The sequence below is a fragment of the Sminthopsis crassicaudata genome, chromosome 6 (genome assembly GCF_048593235.1).
Source record: "Sminthopsis crassicaudata isolate SCR6 chromosome 6, ASM4859323v1, whole genome shotgun sequence".
NCBI lineage: Eukaryota > Metazoa > Chordata > Mammalia > Dasyuromorphia > Dasyuridae > Sminthopsis > Sminthopsis crassicaudata.
The window spans coordinates 239,224,421-239,251,825 of NC_133622.1; the positions used below are offsets into that span (position 1 = coordinate 239,224,421).

The window sequence follows — 27,405 nt, forward strand, 5'->3', positions numbered from 1 at the left end:
GAAAACAGTCATCCACATCTAGAGAGGGAACTATGGAGAATGATTATGGATGAAAGTATAGTATTGACTCAGTTTCCTCATCTGCAAAATGGAAATGAAAAATAGAACCTATTTTCCAAGGTTGTTACTAGTCAGAGCACATAAGATTTATAAATTATTTAGCACATCCTAAGCAATTTCTATATGTAAATATCCTCTATGACTAACTGACTTCAATGTGTCAAAGCCATGCCAAGCATTAAAAATACAAAGAAACATAAGAGTTTCTTAATTAAAGAAGATTGTGTAATGTAAAGAAGAAAACACAAAAATATTCATATTTATGTCTCTCTCTCCATAAATATATTTTATATGATTTTATATATATATTTTATTTTAAAATGATTTGATATTTATATATATGTATATATATGTTATTTTATATGAATATGAATATTATTAATTAATATGTTAATTAGAAAAAATTAGAGAAAATTAAAATGCATAAAAAGACTAAGATTAAAAGGATATTGGAACATGTTTCTGTAAGAGGTAGGGTTTTAACTCAGACTTGAAGCAAAGTAGGGCAGTAATAAATCTTTTAAAACAAAGGTGGAAGTAATTCTGTTATCCTACCTTTTATCCTATTGGGGTGCACCTGTTTATAATGTTCTTATATTGGGCAGTCCAAATTCAACCCCACTATAGGTCAATTACTAAGAAAGACAATTATATTTATAATATTTTGGATTATACTTTTCTCCTATTGCTTCATCTTAGGAGACTTCTTGATTAATAATAGCAAAAGAGATTTTAGTCAATTCCAAATAGTATGAATGGAAAATAAACCTCGGATAGTAACCATCCCTTCTGATTTCAAGAACATACAATTCTCTAAAGGCATCATTTCCACTTATTATTTGTTTGGGCCTAAGCCAGGCCAATTCATTAGTTTCTGGCATTTCTTTCACACTTTGTTTAGATACAAATAAAACTGGCAGCATCCATGTGGAAGCAGGTGATTTGCACAGTAAGAACACATGTCTTTCACTCTGAGTTTTGCTGTCCATGAAGAGACATTTATTGCTTTGCTACAGTCAGTTCAAAATGTGATTTAATTTTCCATTTTCATAGATGATTCAAATATTCATTACTAGCTTAATTCTGATTTTGATAAAATATTGGGGAACAAGATATTTTCTATTAATGGTCATTTTTGCTACCATTTACAAGCTCAATATTCATTGATCTATGGATTTAGGAATTACCTTCTCTAACTTGTTGATTACTGTAGTTATATATAGAAAACCTCTTCTATTTCCTATTTAAAATCCTATTTAAAAACAAAGATTGCTACTAGAAAACTTCTGCAAATCCTTTGATTTGAAAGGAACTGCCAGACAAAGAAGGTAGGTACTGTTCTCATATTATCCTTTTCACTATCATCTTTGTGTATTAAAGAGATAGTTATTGTTTTGTGAGCTGTGTGGTAAGTCACAAGGATGCTAAGAAGTATTAGCCTCTCAATTCAAGATCACATAGTCCATGTAGGAAGATATACATACACACACATGCACACACAAACACACACACAAACAAAATACACAAAGGCAGATATCAGAGACCGCAAACTAAATACCTATTGACTATTATAGATAATTGGTATAACTGATTTTAAGATAAAGTGCAGTCAATAAGGCTAGCTACTGAGAAAATTCTTATTAAAGATCAAACTGGAAGAAATCCTGAAGGAAATGTAGCATGAGGATCAAGGACATTAAAGGCAGGGGCAGTTGTATGAATAAAATCAGAAAGAATTAATGTTAGATTTCTTTTTTTATTAATAATTTTATTATATATATATATATATTTTTATAATATTATCCCTTGTATTCATTTTTCCAAATTATGCCCCCCTTCCCTCTATTCCCTCCCCCCAATGGCAGGCAATCCCATACATTTTACATGTGTTACAATATAACCTAGATACAATACATGTGTGTAAATACCATTTTCTTGTTGCACAATAAGCATTAGATTCCGAAGGTACGTGTAACCTGGGCAGACAGATATTAGTGCTAACAATTTACATTCACTTCCGTGTGTTTCTTCTCTGGGTGTAGCTACCTCTGTCCATCATTGATCAACTGGAAGTGAGTTGGCTCTTCTTTATGTTGAAGATTTCCACTTCCATCAGAATACATCCTCATACAGTATTGTTGTTGAAGTGTATAGTGATCTTCTGGTTCTGCTCATTTCACTCAGCATCAATTGATGTAAGTCTCTCCAGGCCTCTCTGTATTCCTCCTGTTGGTCATTTCTTACAGAGCAATAATATTCCATAACCTTCATATACCATAATTTACCCAACCATTTTCCAACTGATGGACATCCATTCATCTTCCAGTTTCTAGCTACAACAAAAAGAGCTGCCACAAACATTTTGGCACATATATGTCTCTTTCCGCTCTTTAGTATTTCTTTGGGATATAAGCCCAGTAGTAGCACTGCTGGGTCAAAGGGTATGCACAGTTCGATAGCTTTTTGGGCATAATTCCAGATTGCTCTCCAGAATGGCTGGATTCTTTCACAACTCCACCAGCAATGTATTAGTGTCCCAGTTTCCCCACATCCCCTCCAACATTCATCATTATTTGTTCCTGTCATCTTAGCCAATCTGACAGGTGTGTAGTGGTATCTCAGAGTTGTCTTAATTTGCATTTCTCTGATCAGTAGTGATTTGGAACACTCTTTCATATGAGTGGAAATAGTTTCAATTTCATCATCTGAGAATTGTCTGTTCATATCCTTTGACCATTTATCAATTGGAGAATGGTTCGGTTTCTTATAAATTAGGGTCAGTTCTCTATATATTTTGGAAATGAGACCTTTGTCAGAACCTTTGCTTTTAAAAATATTTTCCCAATTTGTTACTTCCCTTCTAATCTTGTTTGCATTAGTATTGTTTGTACAGAAACTTTTTAGTTTGATGTAATCAAAATCTTCTATTTTGTGATCAATAATGATCTCTAGTTCTCCTCTGGTCATAAATTCCTTCCTCCTCCACAAGTCTGAGAGGTAGACTATTCTCTGTTCCTCTAATCTATTTATTATCTCCCTCTTTATGCCTAAATCATGGACCCATTTTGATCTTATCTTGGTATATGGTGTTAAGTGTGGATCCATATCTAATTTCTGCCATATTAATTTCCAGTTTTCCCAACAGTTTTTTTCCAAATAATGAATTTTTATCCCTAATGTTGGTATCTTTGGGTGTGTCAAAGATTAGATTGCTATAGATGTACCCTTTTTTGTCCTTTGTATCTAATCTGTTCCACTGATCTACCGGTCTATTTCTTAGCCAATACCAAATGGAGATTTCAAGGAATTATGATTAGTATAGTTTAGCTGAAAAAAAGTGCCTTCATTTAAGAAAACATTATGGAGATAGTGTTGTGGAAGAAGGTATTTTTTTCAGCATAAAACAATGTAAAAAATTGAATGTCAGGTAATGCACTTGATGATTGACTTTTAGCTTTTCAGATACTCTAGTACAGAGGCTCTTTCAGATAATACCAAAGACTTCTTCCATCAAGTCTCAGGTGAATACACCAGGAGCTCAGCTTTCTGAATCAGAATATTTTGTTGTTCAAAATGAATTTTCCCCTATTTCTGCTCAAACTATATTTTAGAGTTAATCAAAGGGCAGAATCTCTTCTTTGACCCCATCAAATGATAATTGTATTAAATCTATTACTGCATATGTCACATTTGAAAAGTAAGAATCATAATAGTAGGAAATGATGGTTTTTGGTTGTTGTGTTTTGTTTTGTTTTGTTTTAGGTAGTGACTATCTAACCTTCTATTTCCCGTCAACACTATTTTTAACAGCATAAATGGCTGAATATTTTTGACTATGAAGATATTTCTTCTAATGTTAGAAATTATATTTGAGAGCAGTAAGAATTATAGTAAAAGTTTGGTAAAGTTTTAAATAAAGGATCATAGTAAAAGAAAATGGACTTGGGGTAGCTAGGTAGCACAGTGGATAGAGCACTAGCCCTGAAGTGAGGAGGACTTGAGTTTAAATCTGGCCTCAGACACTTAACACTAGCTGTGTGATCATAAGCAAATTACTTAACCCCAATTGTAGTGTGCTTTCCTTCTTAAAAATTTCTTCAAAATTTATAGAGTAGATAACAAGTTTTGAGATTCAAGTGTATTTAGAGAATATATTCAAAATTAACAAACACTATTGTTAACAAACAATAGCAGGCTAATTTTTCCATTCCGTATAGCTTGGAAAAATGTACACTATTTGTGTCAAATATAAATTCTGAAATTTATATGAAGTGTTTCCTCTAATTCCCAGCCCCTGCTTAGAAATCACATAATAATTCAGCAAGAGGATAAACAAACTAAATAGATAGAAAAATAGACAAAGAGATATCTCTATTCATAGATATTTATATATACATATATGCATATTGATAGATATACATCTATACATACACACATACACAAATGCACACAAATTTGTTAGAAAATAGACTTGAAAGAGAGATGAAATTATAGATAAAAACATATAGGAATTTTGATAACTAAGTTAAATGATGACATTCCAGAAAGAGTGTCAAAAATTGAGTAGGGAAAAATTGAAAAGAAATAAAGATAAAAATGAATGATTATTTGTTTTATTCCTGTCTGGAAATAAATGTTAGGAAAATTAACAAGGAAAGAAATGTATTTTTTGGATTTTCTCCATTCAGAATTTTCAGCATTTGGACATTGTTTTCAATTGCATCATTTCATACTGACTATTAAATGTTTTATGGCTGTTGTGTTCAAAAACATGAGAGATCCTATCAGTCACCCCTAATTCTACACCCCTGTTCAAACATAATATATCTCTCTTTACTTGGTCCTTTGCTCTCCTCTAAGTTATGAGTGCCTCTTATTCCCTCCTGTCTTCATGTATCCTTTATGAAAATTTTCACAAAACACAAATTCGAGTTTTCAGTAAAATCTAATTTCACAAATGAATTAGTACTAATTTTGTAGACCTATTATTTCTTTGACATAAATTGATTTCATTATGGACTTAAAACTCCCAATTAGACTGGAATTTGACCTGTAACTTTGAAATATTAGTGAGTTGCCTTGAATATTGAAAGGTTAAGTATTGGTGGGAGAATCACAGTTAAGTATGTGTCAAAGGAAAGAAGAATCTAAGACTTTCTGAATTCAAGATCGATCTTTTATCGACTAGGAAATCTTGGCTTTCATGATGGAAACGTGATTTCATTAAATGTCCTCTAATTGTCTTTATTTGTTGACCGTATCACCCTCTCATTTCACTATTCTTCTTTTCAGGATATATTTTAAAATTCCTTTCAACTTCAGCCATGATGACATCTAGCAAAAATCACAGTGTTGCTCCAGTCATTTTCATTCTGGTGGGATTTTCTGATTACCCAGAATTTCAGATTCCTCTCTTTTTGATATTTTTGACTATTTATGCAATCACTGTGATGGGTAATCTTGGAATGATTACAGTCATTATTATGAACACCAAATTACATACGCCAATGTATTTTTTTCTTAAACACTTATCCTTTGTGGATTTCTGTTACTCTACTGTTGTTGCACCAAAACTGCTGGAAAACTTAGTTGCAGAAGATAGGGCAATATCTTTTTCTGCTTGCATCACACAATTCTTCTTTGCTGCTAACTGTGCTTTGACTGACACCTTCATGTTGGCAGTGATGGCATATGATCGTTTTGTGGCCATTTGTAATCCCCTTTTATACATGGTCATCATGTCCCAGAAACGTTGTGTTCTAATGATGGTTGCAGCATACTCCTGGGGCATACTCTTCTCTCTGCTTTTCACCTACTCTCTCCTTGTATTATCTTTTTGTGGGACTAATATTATTAATAATTTTGTCTGTGAGTATTCTGGCATACTCTCTGCCTCCTGCTCTGATAAACACTTCAGTGAGCTGATACTTTTTATATTTGCCAATTTTAATATGCTGAGTACACTCATGGTTATAACCTCTTCTTATATTTTTATTTTTGTAACTGTGATGAAAATGCATTCAGTTAGGGCAAGGCATAAAGCCTTCTCCACTTGTGCTTCTCATCTGACAGCTGTTGCAGTCTTCTATGGAACAGTCTTATTCCTCTACTGTATACCCAACACTAAAAGCTCCTGGTTTACCACTAAATTGGGCTCTGTTTTCTATACAGTTGTCATCCCTATGCTGAACCCCCTTATATACAGTCTAAGAAACAATGAAGTGAAGGAAACAATCAGGAAGTTAATGAACAAAAAATGATTTTCACTAAATTATCATCATCATCATCACCTTCATCACCAGTTCTACCAAAGATGATAGCAACTAAACCAATAGCAAACAGTGGAAAACAATAGAAACACCTGTTATTTAAATATGCTACTTGAATTGATGCTCCTATTCCCCTAAATGAAAAAAAAAATAATACATTCAGTACCTCTTGTCCTCATCTGTTGTACAGGGTTTTAGCTACTTCAACTATGTTCCACTGTTGTGAATCCTTGCATAAGAGAAGGAAGAATATGAACACTGGAAAAAAAAGATATCCAAATAACCTTGATCTTTACTGTGTAGGATGGATTGGGCACCCACACATCACCCTAAATATTATTTCATTAAAATGCCAAACAAAATACAATTACATTATTAAGACCAGATATTTAGTAAAATATGGTCTTCCAGGTTTGGTTTTTAGATGTAGATCTAATCTATAAATCCTAATCTATATGTAGGAGCTTGTGACTGAATATTTTGGATACAGGAGAGGTCATGCCAGAAAATAAGATACTGAGAAATTATTGTTGATTATAATGAGGAAAAAAGAATATCACCAAACACTCAGAAATAGTATCAGGTTCATGTAATTCAATACAATTGTAAACTACCCAACAGGAATGCAATATTTTCTGAAAATAGTGGATGTATCCCACTATTCTGAAATGTACTACTTTACTATCTTTTTGTACCTCTAGTTTTCTATACTGATTAGAAGTAGCACTGCTTTCTAGAGCTGAAGTATTTTCTAATCCCCCTTTCCCCAATGACATGCATTAATTATACTCATATTATGTGGGTTTATGCACAAATTTATGTACATATTTACATAAACATGTATATGCATATGCAATCCATCCACTTACATTGATGTACATATATGTCCAGAAATAACATTGTTGTAGGTATAAGTAATTGTATACAATTTGATGGATATTTCTAATAATAATTGCAAAGCATTAAACAAGATCAAATAATTTTGATACAATTATTATGGGAGTCACTTACTAGTGGCTGCTGAGGATATAATTCTGACCAGCAGAATAGATTCTTTCATGTGAGAGGATAATAATGATACAAGGAGACTAAGAGGTAGTTGTATTCTCTGGCTTCCTTCTTCTTGCCTCTTTCCTCCAATTTATTTCATTCCCAATTCACAAGCAACATCTGTGTCAGTAAAGGCTGATTTGAAATTCCTTCAAGTGTGTTATGATCCACAGCTGTGGGGCTATCTGGAGAACTGACTTATCCTTTCACACTCACTCATAGTCCTTAATGTATAATTTTGTTGAGGCAAGTAGAAAATTAAAAATTATAACTCATAATTTTTAGTAATTTAATCATTTTATTAATAATTCCAGCAGATTATTAATAAGAGAGAGATCATTAGGTTACATCTCTTAGATCAGAGTTTTCATGGTAGTGGGATCACAAAGATCAGTTATTGCCAACATATTTTGGGGTATATGACTTAGGTCACTCAAATTTTGGTCATAGAGATATCAGTTTCCATTAAACATGTCTTGATAATAGGTGTAGTCAACATTTTCTCCTAATCTGTATAAGTAAGCACAATGAGCAGGAAAACATTCAATCAATTTAAACATTTGATTTCTTTTACTATCTCATTATATATCTTGATTTCAGGTAAGCTTAGAGAATTCCCAACACTGGATGATTTCTGGATGAAGAAATAGAAAAAGAAAAAAAAAAGCCTGGTCTAATACAATACCTCATCATTAAATATAGGGAAAATATTAATTTCCCCCAAAAGGAAGATTTTCCAAGAAGTAATTCTTATGAAAAATTCATTTTGAGAAAAAGTCAATTAGTTTGTAAACCCCAATTTTATACTTACTCCACCAATATGTCCTTATTGAGAACAAACATGTATGGTGATTCAATGCTACTTTGAAATTAAAACTATTTTTAAATGGATTTGCAATCTCTTAATCCAAATTAAAAGTGAGAATATATAGGTGTCAACAAATATTTATTCTATCTCAAATGAGATATGTCTTTATTTGTTAGGGTAAATTAAAGTTGATCCTTTTCTTGAAGCAAACAAAGATAAAAATGATAATGTATCGTCTGAATCTGAATTCTCTTCTCCTACCCTCTACCCACCAAAAAAAAAAAAAAAAACACAAAACAAAACGAAAAACCAACTATTTTATTCCAGATACTTTCCACATTTTAGATTCTAAGAATGCTATCTTGTTTTCTGCTTGGTTGATGCAGTTGAAAAGGAGGCTAAATGAAAGTCATCTGTCACTTTCTCCCCTTCCTTTTTATTTGGTAATTTTGTTCTGACACAATATATTTTGTCAATTGTTTCCCCTGAACTTAACATCACAGTTATCTAATTTTTCTGGTATAAATATCTGCATATTTTATGGCATTTCATATGTTCAAATCTGGAATGAAATTGTCTTTACAAAAAAGGAACCTAATGAAATATGTAGTCTATTTTTATATTAAAAAAAGTTGCTGTTGTTCAATGTTTTCATATGTGTCTGAGTCTGTGACTCTATGTGAATTTTTCTTGGAAGATATTGCAGAACTCAGCCTTTTAGTTCTCCAGAACATTTCATGTATAAAGAAATAAGGGAAACAGAATTAAGTGATCTATCCAGGATGACACAAAACTTAAATCTTTCTGACTGCCCAATGCTACCCTTTTCTGAATTACCCAGATCCCCAATAAAGAGTGATTAAACAATTGCAAGAATAACAGAATATCAGTGTTATGGAACAATATATACTTAATCATTATTATTATATCTTTGTTCCAGACAATTATATGACAAAAAGAAAAGGGGAATAAAACAGCAATTTAATTTTAAAATGAATATTGACTGTTCATGGCAATGTGCTGGGTAAGAGGAGTCTGGGAAAACACACACAATTGAATGGATAAAGGGTATTAATTCCTTTTTTGTATGGAAAATAGAGGGATTTTTTTACCACTTCATATAATATTCATAGAGTGTTGGGATTACTAGGTGAGAATTCAGGTTTTCTGGACAATTACAAGGTGAGAACTCAGGTTGACTTGATAGAGGGGGCAAGCTCATTGGCTGGGGTGGTTCTTCCCAGAAGCCCTTGCATTATCCCACGCCCATTCTCTGGGAGGATAAAAAGAGACAGCACTGGGCGCAGAGAGCAGATCGGCCTGGAGAAGGATAAGAGCTGGAGGAGATTCAGAGCCAGGTTTCAAGAAGAAAAACTCTCTGCATTACATCAGGCCTGACGGGGCTCTCTGCAGGAAGGGAAGTCACTTCTAAGGACAAGAGTTAACAGCAACTGCCTGGAGACAACGGTTCACTACAGGAAGAAGAATCTGTCTGAAAGATTTGAGTAGACACAGCAGATCTCTTCCCAGAGAGCGATCCAGCAGCTTCTAGAGACGACAGCTCGTTATATTTGGCGCCCAACGTGGGGCAAGGACTTTTGCTTATCCTGACAAGAAGAGCTAGACCAGACCTTCGCAATTTGGTGCCCGAACAGGGACAGACACAGTCCTGATTCCAGTGGAAAAGCTTCCGATCTAGATCTCAGTCTCTCTGACCCAGAACCGTGAGTAAGGAGGAAACTTTGTTAAAGATTAAGTGAGCGTGCTAATAGATAAATAAGGAACTTAACTTGTTAAGGGCTAAACCAGGAATCTCTTATAGCTGAAATGGGGCACATGTTAGCTAAATTCAATCCCTGGACCTCAGCCGACTCAACCCCAGCCCCAGAAGCAACCTCAGCCCCACCCCCATTCAGGAGTGGTACTATAGAGAGTATAATCAACATAATTGAGGAGCAGAGTTTACTTGTAACCTGGGTACAGATTGCTAAACTCTTGGCTGCATTAAGACGCACATCTCCTTGGTTCTTAGAGGAAGAAAAGATAGATGTAGATAAATGGAAGCTAGTGGGATATGAAATGAAAGAATTTCAAGCAAAAAATGGGCCTCGTTCAATTTCTGCAGAAGTATTTTATATCTACAACATAGTTCAATTAGCCTTAAACTATCAAGCAAGTTGTAGGAGAAGGAAAAGTTCTAAAAATGAACAGAGGAGGAAGTGTGAGGAAAAAAGGAACGATCAAGATCTTTCCCTAGAGCAAGAGGATTTAAATGAGGAATTATGGTATGATTCTCTTGAAGAAGCTTCAACCCTGCCTAGAGAACAGATTATTGACAGGCCCACATCAACCCCACCTTCAGAGATGGAGGAAGAAAGAGGGGAAGAGGCAGAAACACAAACAGAATTGCCTGTGAAGAAGCCTAAGCCTATGACAAGATTAGAAAAAGCATTGGTTAAAGCTAAAAGAGAAGGACAGGATATAAGTGATTTTATACATGCATATCCTGTGATTGAAAATACTGACTCTGTAGGTAAAAAAAGGAGAAGATATGCACCTTTAGATTTGAATAAAATTAAGGATTTGAAAAAAGGTTGTACCCTTTATGGGGCTACATCAGCTTATGTCAAAATGTTACTAGATGGTTTGTCTTATGAAGTCCTAACCCCGAATGATTGGAAATCCATAGCAAGGACATGTCTGGAACCTGGAGAAAATTTATTATGGCTTGCGGAATTTCATGAATTATGTAAAATTCAAGTCAGATGCAATTTGGAAATAGGAGTTAACACACAATTCACTTTTGAGCACTTAGCTGGTGAAGGTCAGTATGGAGAGAATTCAGAACAGATTCATTATACCATGACAATATATGAACAAATTGCTAAGGCTGCAATAAAAGCTTGGGGTGTCCTCCCTGGACAGAAAGATCGGGGAGAGGCTTTCACTAAAATACAGCAAGGTCCCAATGAACCTTTTGCAGATTTTGTGGGACGTTTGCAAACTGCTGTCAAAAGAACTATTGGAGAAAATTCAGCTACAGAAATAATGACCAGACATCTGGCTAAGGAAAATGCCAATGAGATTTGCAAAAGAATTATATGGGGATTAGACAAAGATGCTCCTTTAGAGGAGATCATAAGACGCTGTGCTACAGTGGGAACAAATGCTTTTTATACCCAGACAATGATGAATGTGGAGAGACAGGGTCCCTCCTGGCAAGGGCCTTCTAGAGAAACTCGGAGATGTTTTCAATGTGGAAAAATTGGACATCTAAGAGCTCAGTGTAGATTTGGAGATACAGTGAAAAGACAGGGTGAGAGAAGACCTAAAACCCCATGTCCAAAATGCAACAGAGGATTCCATTGGGCATCAGAGTGTAGAATAATTCAGGGAAATGGGATGAGGGGCCCAGGTCCAGGGCCCCAGGCAAAAAAGACTTGGGGCATGATGGCAGCTGATGTTACACCTAAAGAGCCTTTAGAAGGCCAGGACTCTGATTTAATCAATCAGCAGAGAAGCAATCACATGGCAGAAAGGGATTACCTGATAAGTCAGTCAAAAGGCAATCAGATTGCAAAAATGGATTACACTTGGGGAGAATACAGGCCTTTTAAACCAACAGGGCTGTGTCCAGTGCAAACAACTCCAATGTAATTGCCAGATGATGAGAAGAGATTTAGAAAGTGGTAAATAGAATGTAATTAGATAGGTTAACTGCCTGGGAGAGAGGGTTTGCTTGTATTTCTTCAGCAGGAGAAGGAATCAGATGGGTGCCAACAAGTCATATTCGCCTTGTCCATCAGAGAGAGACAGAAAAAGAGAAAGACCTCAAAATAAAGGAGAAGATCTAAGAAACATCTGACACTGAAAGAGCATGGATAATAAGAAGACTGTTAAAGAACTTAAAAACCAGCAGGAATCATTGGACTTCCTCACACAAGATGAGAATAATGGACAATGGACTTATGGACATTTATAAATTTTCAATTTATGATTATGATTATGTTATATACTTCTAGCATGTGTTATGTTACTATGTTACTATGTGCTTATGTAATTTATGTAATTATCTGCAATACTTCCCATATTGATGGATTTATGTTTCAAGGTCATGACTGTCCTATGTTCTAAATCAAAAGAAAGGGGGAGATGTTGGGATTACTAGGTGAGAATTCAGGTTTTCTGGACAATTACAAGGTGAGAACTCAGGTTGACTTGATAGAGGGGGCAAGCTCATTGGCTGGGGTGGTTCTTCCCAGAAGCCCTTGCATTATCCCACGCCCATTCTCTGGGAGGATAAAAAGAGACAGCACTGGGCGCAGAGAGCAGATCGGCCTGGAGAAGGATAAGAGCTGGAGGAGATTCAGAGCCAGGTTTCAAGAAGAAAAACTCTCTGCATTACATCAGGCCTGACGGGGCTCTCTGCAGGAAGGGAAGTCACTTCTAAGGACAAGAGTTAACAGCAACTGCCTGGAGACAACGGTTCACTACAGGAAGAAGAATCTGTCTGAAAGATTTGAGTAGACACAGCAGATCTCTTCCCAGAGAGCGATCCAGCAGCTTCTAGAGACGACAGCTCGTTATAATAGAGTAAAAGATTTTTCTACTCTTTTCACACTTGCATCTTAGATTCATGCTTTTGAACATATAGCTTAATACTCTACAGGGATGACCATTTTTTTCCTACATCATATATTTTGAAATATCTCCTTACTTAAAGTACTTTAAAAATACCTTGGACAAGTTTGAAATATTTAGCAAATTCATTCTTGTGAAAGTCTTGCTTGGAGAGTAACCCAAGAAAAGTGGGATATTAGCATCCTAATTGTCTCATTTGAAAATGTCAACAAATTTCCTAGCTATGTTATTTAATTCAGAAATTTACTGTTTGTTTTTAAATAATTATAAAGTGTATGATCATTTTCCTCATTTCCAGGGTTATCTTTTATGCCTTTAATCAAATTTTTAGTTTTCTTACAAACATGATTTTCAAAGGAATCTGAGTTTAACCTTAATCATTTACTTTACTTCTTTCTGAATATCCCCTAAAAGTGTAGTTCTTAAAATTGCTTAATAGTGTCATTTTAGTTGCTTGATGCTGTCGATTGCATGCAATGTTTCATTCATTGGATGCATATTCCAAAAGTTATCCTTTTCATAGTCTTTGTGCTGCTTTTTATTCTAGAAAATATTGTATGAGATTTTTCAGTAAAGTTTTCTTCTCTTTCTATTAGACTTTCCATCAGAGCAGGTATTCTGAATTTGGGGGAGTTCTTGGAAGTGGTTGAGATTGTATGAATGCTACAGAGATTGGGGAGAATTCAAAGAAAAGCTTTCTTATAGGCACTTTTTAGCTTCCTGCAACAGTCTCATCATGTCTCAGGGAATCCAATGATTCCTGAGAGTTTTCAAGTCTTGCAACAATCTTATCATATCTCAGGGAATACAATGATTCCTGAGGGTTTTGAGGGTTCCATTGCTAATTGTGTCCACCACTGAAAGAGCATGGCAGTTATGGCAATCGACTCATGAACATCAAAAATTGTTCATAAGACTGTTGCAGAACTTTAAAATCTTCAGGAATCATTGGATTCCCAAGACATGATGAGACTGTTGCAAGACTTGAAGATTTTTAGAAATCATTGGATTCCCTAACACATTAAAAAAACTGTTGAAGGACTTCAAAAACTTTCAGGGATCATTGGATTCCCTGACACGTGAAGCAATGGACAATAGATTGGTTTTGGACTATCTCTTGGCTGCTGAAGGAGGTATATGTGTGATTGTTATTTACATACCCTCCTTCTAAGACTTCTGGAAATCTTTTACAACACCATGTTGATTCATTTTCTTTGCTATATCATTACTTGCATGTATAAGTCAAAATTGGCTATACTATATTGAGCCTGCACCGGCTATGGGGAGAGTCATCACTACTAGCCTGAGTAACACTAATATGTGCTTGTGTAATACCTCCCATGCTAATGGAGTTATATATAGTTGTTTGAAATACCCTACAGCACAGAGGAAACTGCCTAGTATCTGGTTTGACTCTCCATTTCTTTTTGGTGTTTTTACCTCCCTTCCTGAAAAGTCAGGGAGGGCATGATCACTTTTGTTCCAATACAAAAGAAAGCATGAGATGCAGAGGGTAGAAATCTGAAAGGGTGTATTTGAATCTAAGACAGCAGGGTGCTTGTAGTTAAGTACCCACTAGGTGTGAGATGGTCATTCTCTAAGCACATACCTGATGTAATGTAATGATGTGGTCAATTTAGCTGGGGTATACTTAGGGTAATGTGGTGATGTGATGTTCTACAGCTGCACATGCCCAGTGTGTAATGTAGTTGTGCTGAGGTATTTACAGGAGTCTCAAAGACAGAGGGCTCTTTCAGCCATGGCAATCTCAGCCACAGAGAAAATTTCAGGCTCCAGACTTCAGAGTCCAGATTTTGACCAGTCATATGGTGGCTGTTCTCCTGCCTCCTTCACTTCACTCCTCCACTAAGCCCAAAGCCTTGGGCTGATCCCTGAGGCCCACCTGAGAGCTTGCCTGGACATTACAATGAACATTATTGTTTATTTCTTATTTGTTCCATTAAAATTTAAGATCCTCTGTGTATCTCCAATATTAAGTGAAGCACTTGGATCATTCCAACTATTTATTAAAACTTTATTTTCTACTGGACTTATTAGAAATGTCTTGCATGGGCTAGGAGTCTTGAATGGAGCAGTAGATATTGTCTAACTTTATCAATATTTGGTCACTAGAGTCATCAAAAGCCTTAAACATCTAGGAAATAAAGTACCCAAATAATTCAATGTAGAAAACATGTCTAACATTCATGATGATATTATGAGCTGAGGAATGCTGGTGTCCAGCAATCATAGTAGCAGTATCCCAGATTAGAGATTCTTGACGTAGAATTGGCTGAACTCAAATCATCAAGTAGAGTCATTCTATGTATCTTCTGGTTCAAAAGAAAATAGATGAAAGAATAAATTCTTTATCCTGAAACCAACTTTTTGCAAAGCCTTAATTGTCATGATCATGGTGAAGTCAAGAAATATTGTTTACATTATCTCAATAAGCATTTATTAAGATAATGTTGGCCAAGCCTTTCTCTAAATCCTCTGAGAAATGATCATTCAATTATGCAATGACTTGCATTTAATTATGTACTTTATAATCTTAAGAAAAAAAATGATGTTAATACATGTGAAGGAATGCTAACTGCAAGGGAAATAACAAGGCATCTTTTTTTTTTTCTTGCATTACTTTTTTTGAGATCTCACGTATAGGGTCAGTAGAGAATCTCTAGGGCCTGGGTCCCACGGGTCTTAAAGACAAATGTAAGAGTTTCAGAGAAGCATCATGCTCAGTTTTTGAATAAAGTAAAATAATATATTTTTGAGGTTGGAAAATGGAATGAATCACCTCCTCCTTTTCCAGTTAGGGGACAAGTTTCTGATTTTCTGTTAATAATATGCAGCAATGGATTAATTCTGAGCTTGCTCTCTAAGAAATGGTAAGAGTATGATCTGATCTGGAAACTATCATGTCACAACATTCTTTGTATGTACTATGGATCTAGAAAAATGAAACAGGATTCTTCAGGGGTGGGATCAAGATGGTGGAGAAAAGTCAGGAAGCTATTCAAACATTCCCATTTTCTCCTGAAAACCATTTGTAGCTGAACATCTGAACACAATTTGATGGAATGAAACCACTCCAACAGAAGAAACACTCGAAAATTTTCAAAAAAAGGAGAGTCTCATTGGAGTGAAGAGGATGTTGAGCACATCTCAAACAGACTTTGTGAAAGCTGGTAAGAGGGCTTTGATCACAGCAAATCATTAACTAAAACCTCAATTCCTGGTCCACTAGAGGTTAAATCAGTGGGGAAGCTTCCAGTCCCAGCTCAAAAGGCAAATTTTGGGAAACCAAGTCTTTCCTGAAAACAGCAGGCAAAGCTATTCCCTACAAAAAGAAGATAACCCCCGTCCACAAAGTCAAGGCTCAAAGTGTCATAGGAAGTTTGGCATAGTACTCCTTTACCCCAGGTATAGAACTCAATCATAAAAGTACTAAAAGAGGAAATACCAAAAATAAAGAAAAGGAAAAAGAGCACTAAATGGAAAAGAAAAATTACTAAAATTGGAAATGTTAGTATCATAGTATCAAAACAGCAACTCAGACAAGGACAGCATATGCATAGAAGGAATTTCAAAGAGTGATATGTATTGGTCTCAAGTCCAAAGAGCCTTCTTGGAAGTACTGAAAAAAAACAAAACATTAAAAGGCATATAAGAGATATAAAAGAATAAAAGAGAAAGGAAATGAGAGGTATGTATGAAAGAGTCAACAAAGTGAAAAAGGAAGGGAAAAAATGATTGAAAAAAATGGCCAAATGCAAAAAAAATAAAATAAAAAAGAATACAATAGCTAACTGAAGAAAATCATGAGACTGGGGCAAATGCAAGCTAATGACTCTGTGAGACAGCAAGAATATGTCAAACAAATTAAAAAAAAATTTAAAAAATGAAAGAAAATGTGAAAGACCTCATTGGAAAAAAGGTGACCTAGAAAATAGATGCAGAAGAGACGATGTAAAACTATTGGCTTAACTGAAGGTCATGACCAAAATATGAGCCTAGATAGCCTTCTTTAAGAAATCATTAAGGAAAACTGTCATGATATTCTAAAAACAGAGGGAGAAATGCTCATTGAAAGAATCCATCAATCACCTTTTTACAGTGAACCCAAAAGGAAAACCCCAAGGAACATTGTTGCAAAAACCCAGAACTACAATCTTAAGGAAAAAAATACTGCAAGTTGCCAGACAAAAACAATTCAAGTGTAAGGAGCAACATTTAGGATTACCCAGGATCATACAGCTTCTACAATTAAAGATTGGGGCTGACCATATAGTAGAAGGTAAAGGAGCTAGGGTTATAATCAAAAATTAACTATTCAAGGAGACTGAGCATCATTTTTTAAGGGGGAAGATGAAGCTTCAATGAAGTAAGAGATGTTCAATCATTTCTATGGGGAAAATAAAAGAACCAGGGGTGGAGCCAAGATGGCAGAGAGTAGGCAAATTTTTATCAGACCTTCCCTGGCAACCCTCAGATCAACACCAAATAAAGCTTCTGTCCTGTTTTTGGAGTGACAGAACCCATCAATATTTAGAGTGTAGCAAATTTCCATCAGAAAATATTTTGGAGGAATTTCAGAAAAGTTCTGTTTCAATCAGGCAAGGATGGGAGAGAGGCAGCCAAGTGCAAGCAGAGCTTAGGGAACATGGGTAGTGTGGAGTTATATGCAGGACAAGGCCATGCCTACCCAGCATTGGGATGAACTGCTGCACCCGGCCACAGTAGACTATAGCCTTTGTCACCTGTAATGGAAGATAGGAATAATCTTTACTTTGCCCTAAGAGCAGACCTCAACCTTCAGAAAAATAACCAGAAAAAGAAAAATAACTCTGATCATAGATAGATTTTAAGAAGAAAGAGTAAAATAAACCTTGAAACCTGAGTAGAAATAAAAGTAAAGAGTAAAAATAAAAATATATATAACTTGAAGAAAAGAAGATGGCAAGAAATACAGAGTCATTTAAACTACAAATGGGAATAGGATGAACTCTCCCATAAAACAGAATCAGATAGCCAATTGAATTAATAACCAAAATGCCACAATATATTGTTCTCTCAATAAGCATCTATTAAGGTGAAGCTGGCTAAGTCTTATTTCAAGTCCTCTAAGAATAAATCTTACAATTCTTTGCAAATTTGCTTCTAATTATGCATTATATAATCTTAAGGGAAAACCATTTTAATATTTGTGAAGGAATTCAAAGTGCAAGATCAATATAATTGTTAGTAAATACATTCTTTGAAAGTGACAATCATTTTTTCCTTTAATTACTTCTTTTGAAATCACACATGTAGAGCCAGTAAAGAATCTCTGGGGCTTAGGTCCCAAAGCACTTAGAGGCAAATGTAAGATCCTCAGCAAAATGCCACACTCAGGTTTCTGATAAAGTAAAATGACATGTCTGTGATTCTTGAATTTTGCTGTACAATGGAAAGAACCACATCCTCCTTATCCAGTCAATGAAAGAGATTGTGATTCTCTGTTAATAATGTACACAAATAGATTAATTTTGAGCCTGATTATTTGGAAGGGGTCAGGGAGAAATCTTTTGACAAAATTACCATGTTACAAGATAGCTTTTTATGATGTCTATATGACGAATCTTGGAAATGAAACATCCAGTAGATTCTTTGTTCTGGTGAGTAGATATATGTTAATATACATTTTAATATACATTTTACCCCCAGACTATTAACTGGAAACTAGAATATTATTTTAATACTTCCCTAAAACTGAAAAGAACTGGTTAAAAAGGGAAAAGGGAGGGGTTATCAGTTCATATAGATGAGAATTTGATAGACACGTTGAAAAGGGAACAAGAATTGACATGTTTCAATAGTTAAAAGAAACATTTGTTGTCCTTTAGGGAAGCACAAGAAATCCTATAAATATTGGGGGAGATAACAATTCATTAGAATTCATGAAAAGCCAACGTTTGGTCATAATGTAACAGAAAGATGAAAATTAAGGAGGCATATGCTCAGGAAATAAGCTTTTGTTCAGGGGAGATGAGAATGAATGAGTGGACCAAGCTGGAATTTGTTCATTCTGAAGAAAGAAAAGGGGGAAATTATTGAAAGGTTGGAACCTATGTGGGGAAAAATTTTGAAGAGGGAAAGACTGAAGTGAAAAATTTAATAGTTTCATTCCTTGGATGAAAAGTGACATTGGAATAATCTGGACATATGGGTTTACTACACTGAAATTTTAAATTTACTGGCGGTGCATTTTCTCACAAAAGTCTGTTGTTGTTCATGGACACTTAGAGAATTGGAGAATGTTCTTCTGTTAGGCTTCTATAAAAAATAAATTCAAATTAAAATGCTAACTTCCATCTCATTTTACCCAATCTATTTCCTAATCACCACACCTCAGTCATGTCTCAATGACCTAGGCCTTCACCACCTTAGGTTCTGTCTCTATCCCTCTCTTTATCTTTGTCCTATTTCTGTTTTGTCTCTGCCTTTCTGTCTCTCTGTCTCTGTCTCTTTCTGTTTCTCTGTCTCTGTCTCTTTCTGTTTCTGTCTCTATTTGCATATATTTTTTGTATTGCCTTTTTAAATTGTTATTTTATGGTTTGAAGAAAATTATTACATTGAGATGTTCTTTAAAGGGATCAATTTGGTCATTCTCTGAAGGATAGAGAACTTTTAAGATTCCTAAGGCAACCTACTTCAGGCTTTTTCTACTTTTTTCTCTAACTTTATGATGACACCATTTAAGGATTCCCTTTTCAGTTTTACAGTATTGCCATTAGATTTAAGAAAACAGTTTCAGGACACTGACTATAAGATTCAATTAATAGGAACCTTCCTTGTTTATCTGGACAATCTTTTCATATTATTTATGAAGAATGGAAAGCACTATAAAATGCAATATGAAAACATGAAAATGATTTTAAAACATCAAATATATAATGTTAGAGCTGGAACTCAAATTTAAATATTTTCTAGTCTAAACTCATATTTTATAATGCAGTAGATAGAAATTTAGGCCTGGAGCAGAGAATTCAAATTCAATGTCAAGGTACATCTCAGCCATTCATTTAACCTTTGTTAGCATCAGTTTCCCAAACAATAAAAATGAAATAATAATAGGATCTACTTTTTCAGGTTATTTTGCTTATCATTTTTATAATCATTATAAAGCACTTAGCACAATGCATGACACATGAAAGTGCTATATAAAAGTTATCTATTATAGTTGTTATAAATCTTAGGAAAAATAGGTGAGGAGATTCATGATTATATAGTCATTAAAGTACACAGACAAGATTGAAGCTATTTAAACAAATAATAACTTATTAACAGAGTACTGACTATGTGCCAGGTATTGTGTTTGCAATTATTATCCCATTTGTTCTTCACACCAATCTAAGGAAGTATTTTCATTTTAAAAATGAAGAAACTGAGGTCAATAATAATTAAATTTTTTTTCAGTTATATAGCTAGTCTGAGTCTTGTGGTGAATTTAGGTGGTTCTGATTACACACTTAGCACTCTATCACTTAGTTGTTTCTATCATATACATATGTTAAATGTAATTGTTTTTATCAAAGGATATGATATTTTTGTTGCCATATTAGACTACTGAAATTTGGTGTATCTAAAAATTGCTCACTTCATTTTTCCTACTGAAAGTAACTCAAAAGAATAAGTCCAAATGTTGTTCTGGTAGAAAAGCATTTCTTAAATGTCAGCTTCTCTTCTAACATATGCTATTCAAAGAAAAGAGTAGAAAATTCTTAGGGGGATAATAAAACATAATGGGATACATATACACATATGCATGAATGTTATTGAGGGTATATGGACACATACAGAGACACATGGAGACATGCATCTGTATATGTGTGTATGTATGTATGTTCAAATTTTTAAAAGATTACTAGGAGAAATAAAGCTTAGACTTCTTTTTCTGCGTTCCAGAAAAGTGAACTAGATCAAATGGGTAGAAGTAACAGACTGAATATTACACAATGAAGACCAAATGGAAAGGTGAGAGTAATCATCTTTGTTATTTCATTTTAATGCTTAAAGAAATAAGATAGGGGCAGCTAGGTGGCGCAATGGATAGAGCACCAGCCCTGAATTCAGGAGGATCAGAGTTCAAATCTGATCTCAGACACTTAATACTTTCTAGCTGTGTGACCATGGGCAAGTCACTTAACCCCAGCCTCAGAAACAGAAAAAAAAAAGGAGAAAAAAAGAAGTAAGATAGACTTTTCCTAGGAGTTAATGGATTCTCCTTCTCCTACATATAAGAGTGTAGAATGAATGGACATCAATTTCACTTGTATTTCACTTTTCCTAATCCATTTTTAATTCTCTCCAACAGGAATCATGGTGAGCACTGGGAAAAATCAGAGTGTGGCAGTCATATTCATCCTCTTGGGATTTTCTGAGTATCCAAAGCTCCAGGTGCCCCTCTTTCTACTGTTTCTCACCATCTATGCAGTCACTGTGGTGGGAAACTTGGGTATGATTGTGATCATCAGGATCAACCCCAAACTCCACACCCCCATGTACTTTTTTCTCCAGCACTTGTCCTTTGTGGATTTTTGTTACTCAACTATTGCCACACCAAAATTATTAGAAAATTTAGTTGTAGAAGACAGGAGCATCTCTATCAAGGGCTGCATCTCACAGTTTTCCATTGGTGTCACCTGTGTGGTGACAGAGTCAGTGATGTTGGCTGTGATGGCCTATGACCGCTTTGTTGCAATATGCTATCCTTTACTTTATACAGTTTTCATGTCACCAAAACGCTGTATCCTACTAGTGTCTGTTACATATTCATGGGGAGTAATTTCTTCTATTATATTCACTTATTCTCTTCTTGTATTATCATTTTGTGAAACGAAAATCATTAATAACTTTGTATGTGAATACTCTGTCATCCTCTCTGCTTCCTGCTCTGATAAACACTTCAGCGAGATAATATTTTTTATCTTTGCAAATCTCAATGCATTGTGCACCTTGATCACTATCCTTACATCTTATTTTCTTATTTTTGTCACTATCTTCAAAATGAATTCATCCAGTGGAAGATATAAAGCTTTCTCCACCTGTGCCTCCCACTTGACAGCCGTTTCCATCTTTTATGGGACCATCCTCTTTCTTTATTGTATTCCCAGTTCCCAAAACTCATGGCTTTTAGTCAAAGTAGGATCTGTTCTTTATATTGTGGTAATTCCTATGATAAATCCCTTAATATATAGTCTAAGGAATAATGTTGTGAAGGAAACCATCAGGAAATTAATGCATCTCAAAATAATTTCTCAATAAGATCATTTATATGGATTTTATACTTCTGACTAAATAATTCTGATTGAATTTATAATGATAATTAATTCTCTAACTCCTATTCAATTATTCCTTTCTCTGGGATATACACCTACAGTTTCTGCAACCATTTGAAGAACAGTTCTAAAATCTTAAGCAAATGAAGAAAGGATGTAAAAAGTGAGAAAAATCATTTCAGGAAATCATTACTATCTACTCCACGATATAACAACACCCTCAGAACCTTTCATTAAAGTTTTTTAACAAATTATTGCAAAAATAAATCTGTTCATTCTACAAGATTAAATGTCTGTTTTCTTTTTTCAATTTTTACATTAATTCTATTTCATAGAAAAACAAGGAATAATAATCTAAGGTATTAACTAGTGAGGTGAGCAGGTGGTTTTTGGAACCCCACAAGCGACAAACACTTTGATTTGTGATTATATTCAGTATTGAAAGATAATGATTGTCAGAGAAATTCAATGGCCTGAGACAATTCTTATGATGTACTTAGTACATGATGATATGTTTTTAATATAATAAAAGGTTAAATACGTGTTGGTGGATGGATTTAATGACAATATGGAGACAATTACTAGCCTTGCACTCTATCAATAGCTTAAAATTTTGCTTGCAATTTATTTTTTCAATTAATGAAATAAAATAAATATTCCCATAAGATGGTATAAAATAACAAAAGATGAATCAACCTAAAAGTATAGGTCTATTATATACAGCCTTCTATTCCTTTTAAGAAAAACATTTCATTTATTTTTTTTATTTTTATTTTTTTAATTTATGGAATAAAACAAGCCTTTCCACAACAGGGTACAATTTAAAAAAAAAGATTGCATATGAAATAATTAATATGTACAACTTACAACTTCTATTAAATTATATAATAAAAGTATTATATATTTCTTTTTTCTCCTTTTTTTCTTTCCTTTCCACCCATCCCCCTGCTCTAAAAATGACTATTATTAGACACAAATGGGTGTGTGTGCGTGTGTGCGTGCATGCGCGTGATACATAGCTCTATTTATCTGTTCTTTGATTCAGTATCTTTCTTCATACATTCTTTAGAGTTAATTTTGCTATTTCCAGTAGACAAAACAACTATTTACTCAGTTCTGAAAACTATTTCTGTTACTGAACAGAATGTACTCTTGGTTATGCTCATGTCAATCTTCATTGTTGTGTGTAATTATTTCCATTATTCCTCTAACATTATTGAGCTCATCATTTCCTACACCATACTCGTACTCCATCATAATAATGTATCACACTTTTTCTTCAGATATTCCTTTTAGACAAAATATAAAGATTTAAATATGTGCTATTCCTTTTAAATATATGCTAAAATTATCATGTAAATTTCTTTCCCCCCTTTTTTTCCTATTTCCCCTCCCTAGAGATGTCTCCCATTAGACAAAAATATCTTTATATATGTAGAAGTACATATTTATGTAAATCATTCAATAAATATATTTGTCAGATCTTATTCCGGGTAAAATAGTGTCTTTTTCATATGTTCTTTCTAGTTAATTTTGGCATTTATAATATTATAAATGATTTAATTGTTAAAACAATATTGCTATTACTACATATAGTATTCTTTTGCATCTGCTAGTTTTGATTTTCATCATTTCTTGTAAATCTATACATAGAAAAAAAGTAAATTTGTTCAACTTGATGTTCCAGTACAGAGTAAACATTGACCAATGCCAAGAGAAAAGTCAAAATGCCTGACAATGGCCTAGGGTGCAATAGAGGAACTTCCTTTAATGATAAGAATAACTTTAAACAATCATTCTCTTTTAAATACAAGTGAGAATTAACTTTCATGATAAGAAAATGAATAAATTTAGAGCACCCAAACAAAAATCTATGTATTGAAACATAATATTTGGAGATAACTATAGAACAATTAACTTTTTTTTATTAAACAAGAGAAGTCATGTGAGGATATCTAATTTCAAGGTTTTTTTTTAGACATCACTCATTAGTTTATCATATACTAAATAATTTTTTTAAGGGTATGGGAATAAGCATTTATTAGTACCTACTATGGGCCTGGCTCATTTGAATCTCACAACAACCCTGGGAGTTAAATGATATTACTTTTCTTTTTTATTTTTTTTTATTTTTTTTTAATTTTTAGCAAATAGCATTTTATTTTTTTCCTTTTACATGTAAAGTTAATTTTCAACATTTTTTTTTTCATTTTAAGCAAACTTTAATGGAAATGAAATAAAGGAGTTATTTTGTTATGCTTGTTATGGGCCAGAACTCTGAACTTTTTTTTAAAATAATTTTTATTATATACTTTTTTATAATATTATCCCTTGTATTCATTTTTCCAAATTATCCCCCCTTCCTCTACTCCCTCCCCCCGATGACAGACAATCCCATACATTTTACATGTGTTACAATATAACCTAGATACAATACATGTGTGTAAATACCATTTTCTTGTTGCACAATAAGCATTAGATTCCGAAGGTACATGTAACCTGGGCAGACAGATATTAGTGCTAACAATTTACATTCACTTCCCAGTGTTCCATCTCTGGGTGTAGCTACCTCTGTCCATCATTGATCAACTGGAAGTGAGTTGGCTCTTCTTTATGTTGAAGATTTCCACTTCCATCAGAATACATCCTCATACATTATGGTTGTTGAAGTGTACAGTGATCTTCTGGTTCTGCTCATTTCATTCAGCATCAGTTGATGTAAGTCTCTCCAGGCCTCTCTGTATTCCTCCTGCTGGTCATTTCTTACAGAGCAATAATATTCCATAAACTTCATATACCATAATTTACCCAACCATTCTCCAACTGATGGACACCCATTCAACTTCCAGTTTCTAGCTACAACAAAAAGAGCTGCCACAAACATTTTGGCACATATATGTCTCTTTCCGCTCTTTAGTATTTCTTTGGGATATAAGCCCAGTAATAGTACTGCAGGAAGGGAAGTCACTTCTCTGGACAAGAGTTAGCAGCAACTGCCTGGAGACAACAGTTCACTACAGGAAGAAGAATCTGTCCGAGAGATTTGAGTAGACACAGCAGATCTCTTCCCAGAGAGCCCCGTCAGGCCTGATGTAATGCAGAGACTTCTCCTCTTCCTGGAGTGCTGTCCTCCAGCCCTTGTCCTTCCCCAGTCCAGAATGCTTGTCCAGGCCCAATGTTGCCTCTTTTATCCTCCCAGAGAATGGGCGTGGGATAGTGCAAGGGCTTCTGGGAAGAACCACTTCAACCAATGAGCTTGTTCCTTCTAGGATTCCTAAGGTGTAAACTCCCTTTACAGGTCTGAGCCAGAGAACTGTCAAGTCAACCTGAGTTCTCACCTTGTAATTGTCCAGACAACCTGAATTCTCACCTAGTAATCCTAACAAGAATCAATACTGAATTCCATAGCCCACATCTTTTTAAAGTCATTTGTCTTTGCGCATTTCTCTTACTCCACTGGAGTTACACCGAAGCACTCACCAAACTTAGCTGTTGAATACAGAAAGATTTCACACAGTACTATTTTTAAGTGTGTTGACAAACACTTTCTTTTTGGAAATTATGTCCTATGACTCTTTGGTGCCCATTTGTGATCTTCTTTTGTACATGATTACCATGACCCAGAACCTATGCATGCTGCTGGTGACTGAAACATATGTTAGAGCAATAATTTCTTCCTTCATGCTTATCTCTTCTCTTATTAGATTGTCTTTTCTGTGGGATTAACATCATTAATATTTTTTCTGTGGCTAAGTAGTTTTTTGTAATTTTTTTTTTTCTATAAGAGGATTTTGTCATCCTCTCAGCCTCATGTGCAAATACAGATTTTAGTGAAATGAAACATTTTAGCCTTGCTGATTTTAATGTCTTATAAACAGTCATACCTATTCTTACCTCCTTTATTTTAGTTTTCATGCCTATCACAAAAATATAGTCAGCCAGGTTAGGCATAAAGCCTTCTTCTCTGTGCCTTCTATGCCTCCCAGCTACAAGTCATCTCCTTCATTTATGGGACTTTTGTCTTTGTCTATCGTGTCCCCAGTTCTAAAAATTAATGGCTTATAGACAAAATTACTTGATTTCCTTATTTTCTTATTTTTTTAATAGAGTGTTCATTTCTTTTTGAACTCCCTAATATTTGAATTCCCCTTCCAGGAATCTGGCCACAAACATTCTTTTCTACCCTGTACCAGTTAAGAGTGTCTTCCTCCCCCTGTAGATGTAAGACCTAGTATACTAACAGTTGGGGCCAGGGATTTCACACTGGGCTCACACCCTATAGTCACAAATCATTTCTAAGTTGACTTCAGCAACTTTCTGATGCTCTAAAATTAGTTTAGAGTCATTATTTAAAAGAATTTAGAGCAGTTTGGGGGCGAGGCTTCCTAATGCACAGTCTTAAGAACAAAGATGTGAAAGAAACTATCAGTAAACACCAAAATAGGTTCTCAAAATTATTTGTTGGCTTGGGGGGAGGTTCTAAGATTAATTTCCTTGTGTTTGCAAAATCTCTCAAAATTTCAGTGGCTATTTTGGATTGGAAAAAGGAGTATAATCAATAAGTGTTGTATTCTATAAGATTAAAAAAATTCTGTATCTCAAAGAGAGATACACAGAAATGCACTAGGACAGAGACAAAGACAATCAAGAAGAGAGATAGAGATAAAGAGATAGAGTCATTGAAACAGAAAAATAGATATATAAAAAGAGAAAAGGGTAACCACTGAAAGAGAGAGAGCTTTATTGTAAATCTCTCTTTTTTTGTCTCTGTCCCTTTGTTTCTACACACACACACACACACACACACACACACACACATGCACGCACAACACATATACACATATCACCCTATCAACTGTGTATAAGAAAATTCTTTCATGCTCTTTCAGTATCAATATGTCCCCTTTGAGATTACTTTTTACTTGCTCTAAAATCTATCATTTGAATGTCATTTGTAACTCAGGCCAGTGACACTAAAGAGTCAATAACTATGGAAATAAGTGGTGTTTGTGGATAAAACACTGACCTTATAGTCAGAAAGATCTGAATCCAAATATCGCCTCTTATAGCTATATTAGCATAGTCAAGTCACTTAATTTGCCTCAGTTACTTCATCTGTTTCATGATTGAAAAAGAATAAAACTTTTTTCCAGGGTTATTATAAAAATCAAATTATATAAGATCCATAAAGTATTTAGCACAGTGTGTAACCCTCAGTAAATCCTATATAAATGTTAGCTATTATTAAATGTCT

At 34.5% G+C, this 27,405-nt stretch overlaps 2 protein-coding genes across 2 annotated transcripts; both read left to right on the forward strand.

The window, feature by feature from the left end:
* Window positions 1-5,384: 5,384 nt before the first annotated feature.
* Window positions 5,385-6,320, forward strand: LOC141546550 (olfactory receptor 5D18-like). Its single transcript, XM_074274482.1, has one exon. It carries the CDS (start codon window positions 5,385-5,387, stop codon window positions 6,318-6,320), a length of 936 nt encoding a protein of 311 aa, XP_074130583.1.
* Window positions 6,321-21,192: 14,872 nt separating this feature from the next.
* LOC141546485 (olfactory receptor 1165-like) lies at window positions 21,193-22,137 on the forward strand. The gene has a single exon (XM_074274331.1). The coding sequence runs from the start codon at window positions 21,193-21,195 to the stop codon at window positions 22,135-22,137; it is 945 nt and encodes a 314-aa protein (XP_074130432.1).
* The last annotated feature ends 5,268 nt before the right edge of the window (window positions 22,138-27,405 follow it).

Bases quoted from the DNA above. Each gene is read 5' to 3' on its own strand.
- LOC141546550 (XM_074274482.1), top strand. From the start codon at position 5,385: ATGATGACATCTAGCAAAAATCACAGTGTTGCTCCAGTCATTTTCATT.
- LOC141546485 (XM_074274331.1), top strand. From the start codon at position 21,193: ATGGTGAGCACTGGGAAAAATCAGAGTGTGGCAGTCATATTCATCCTC.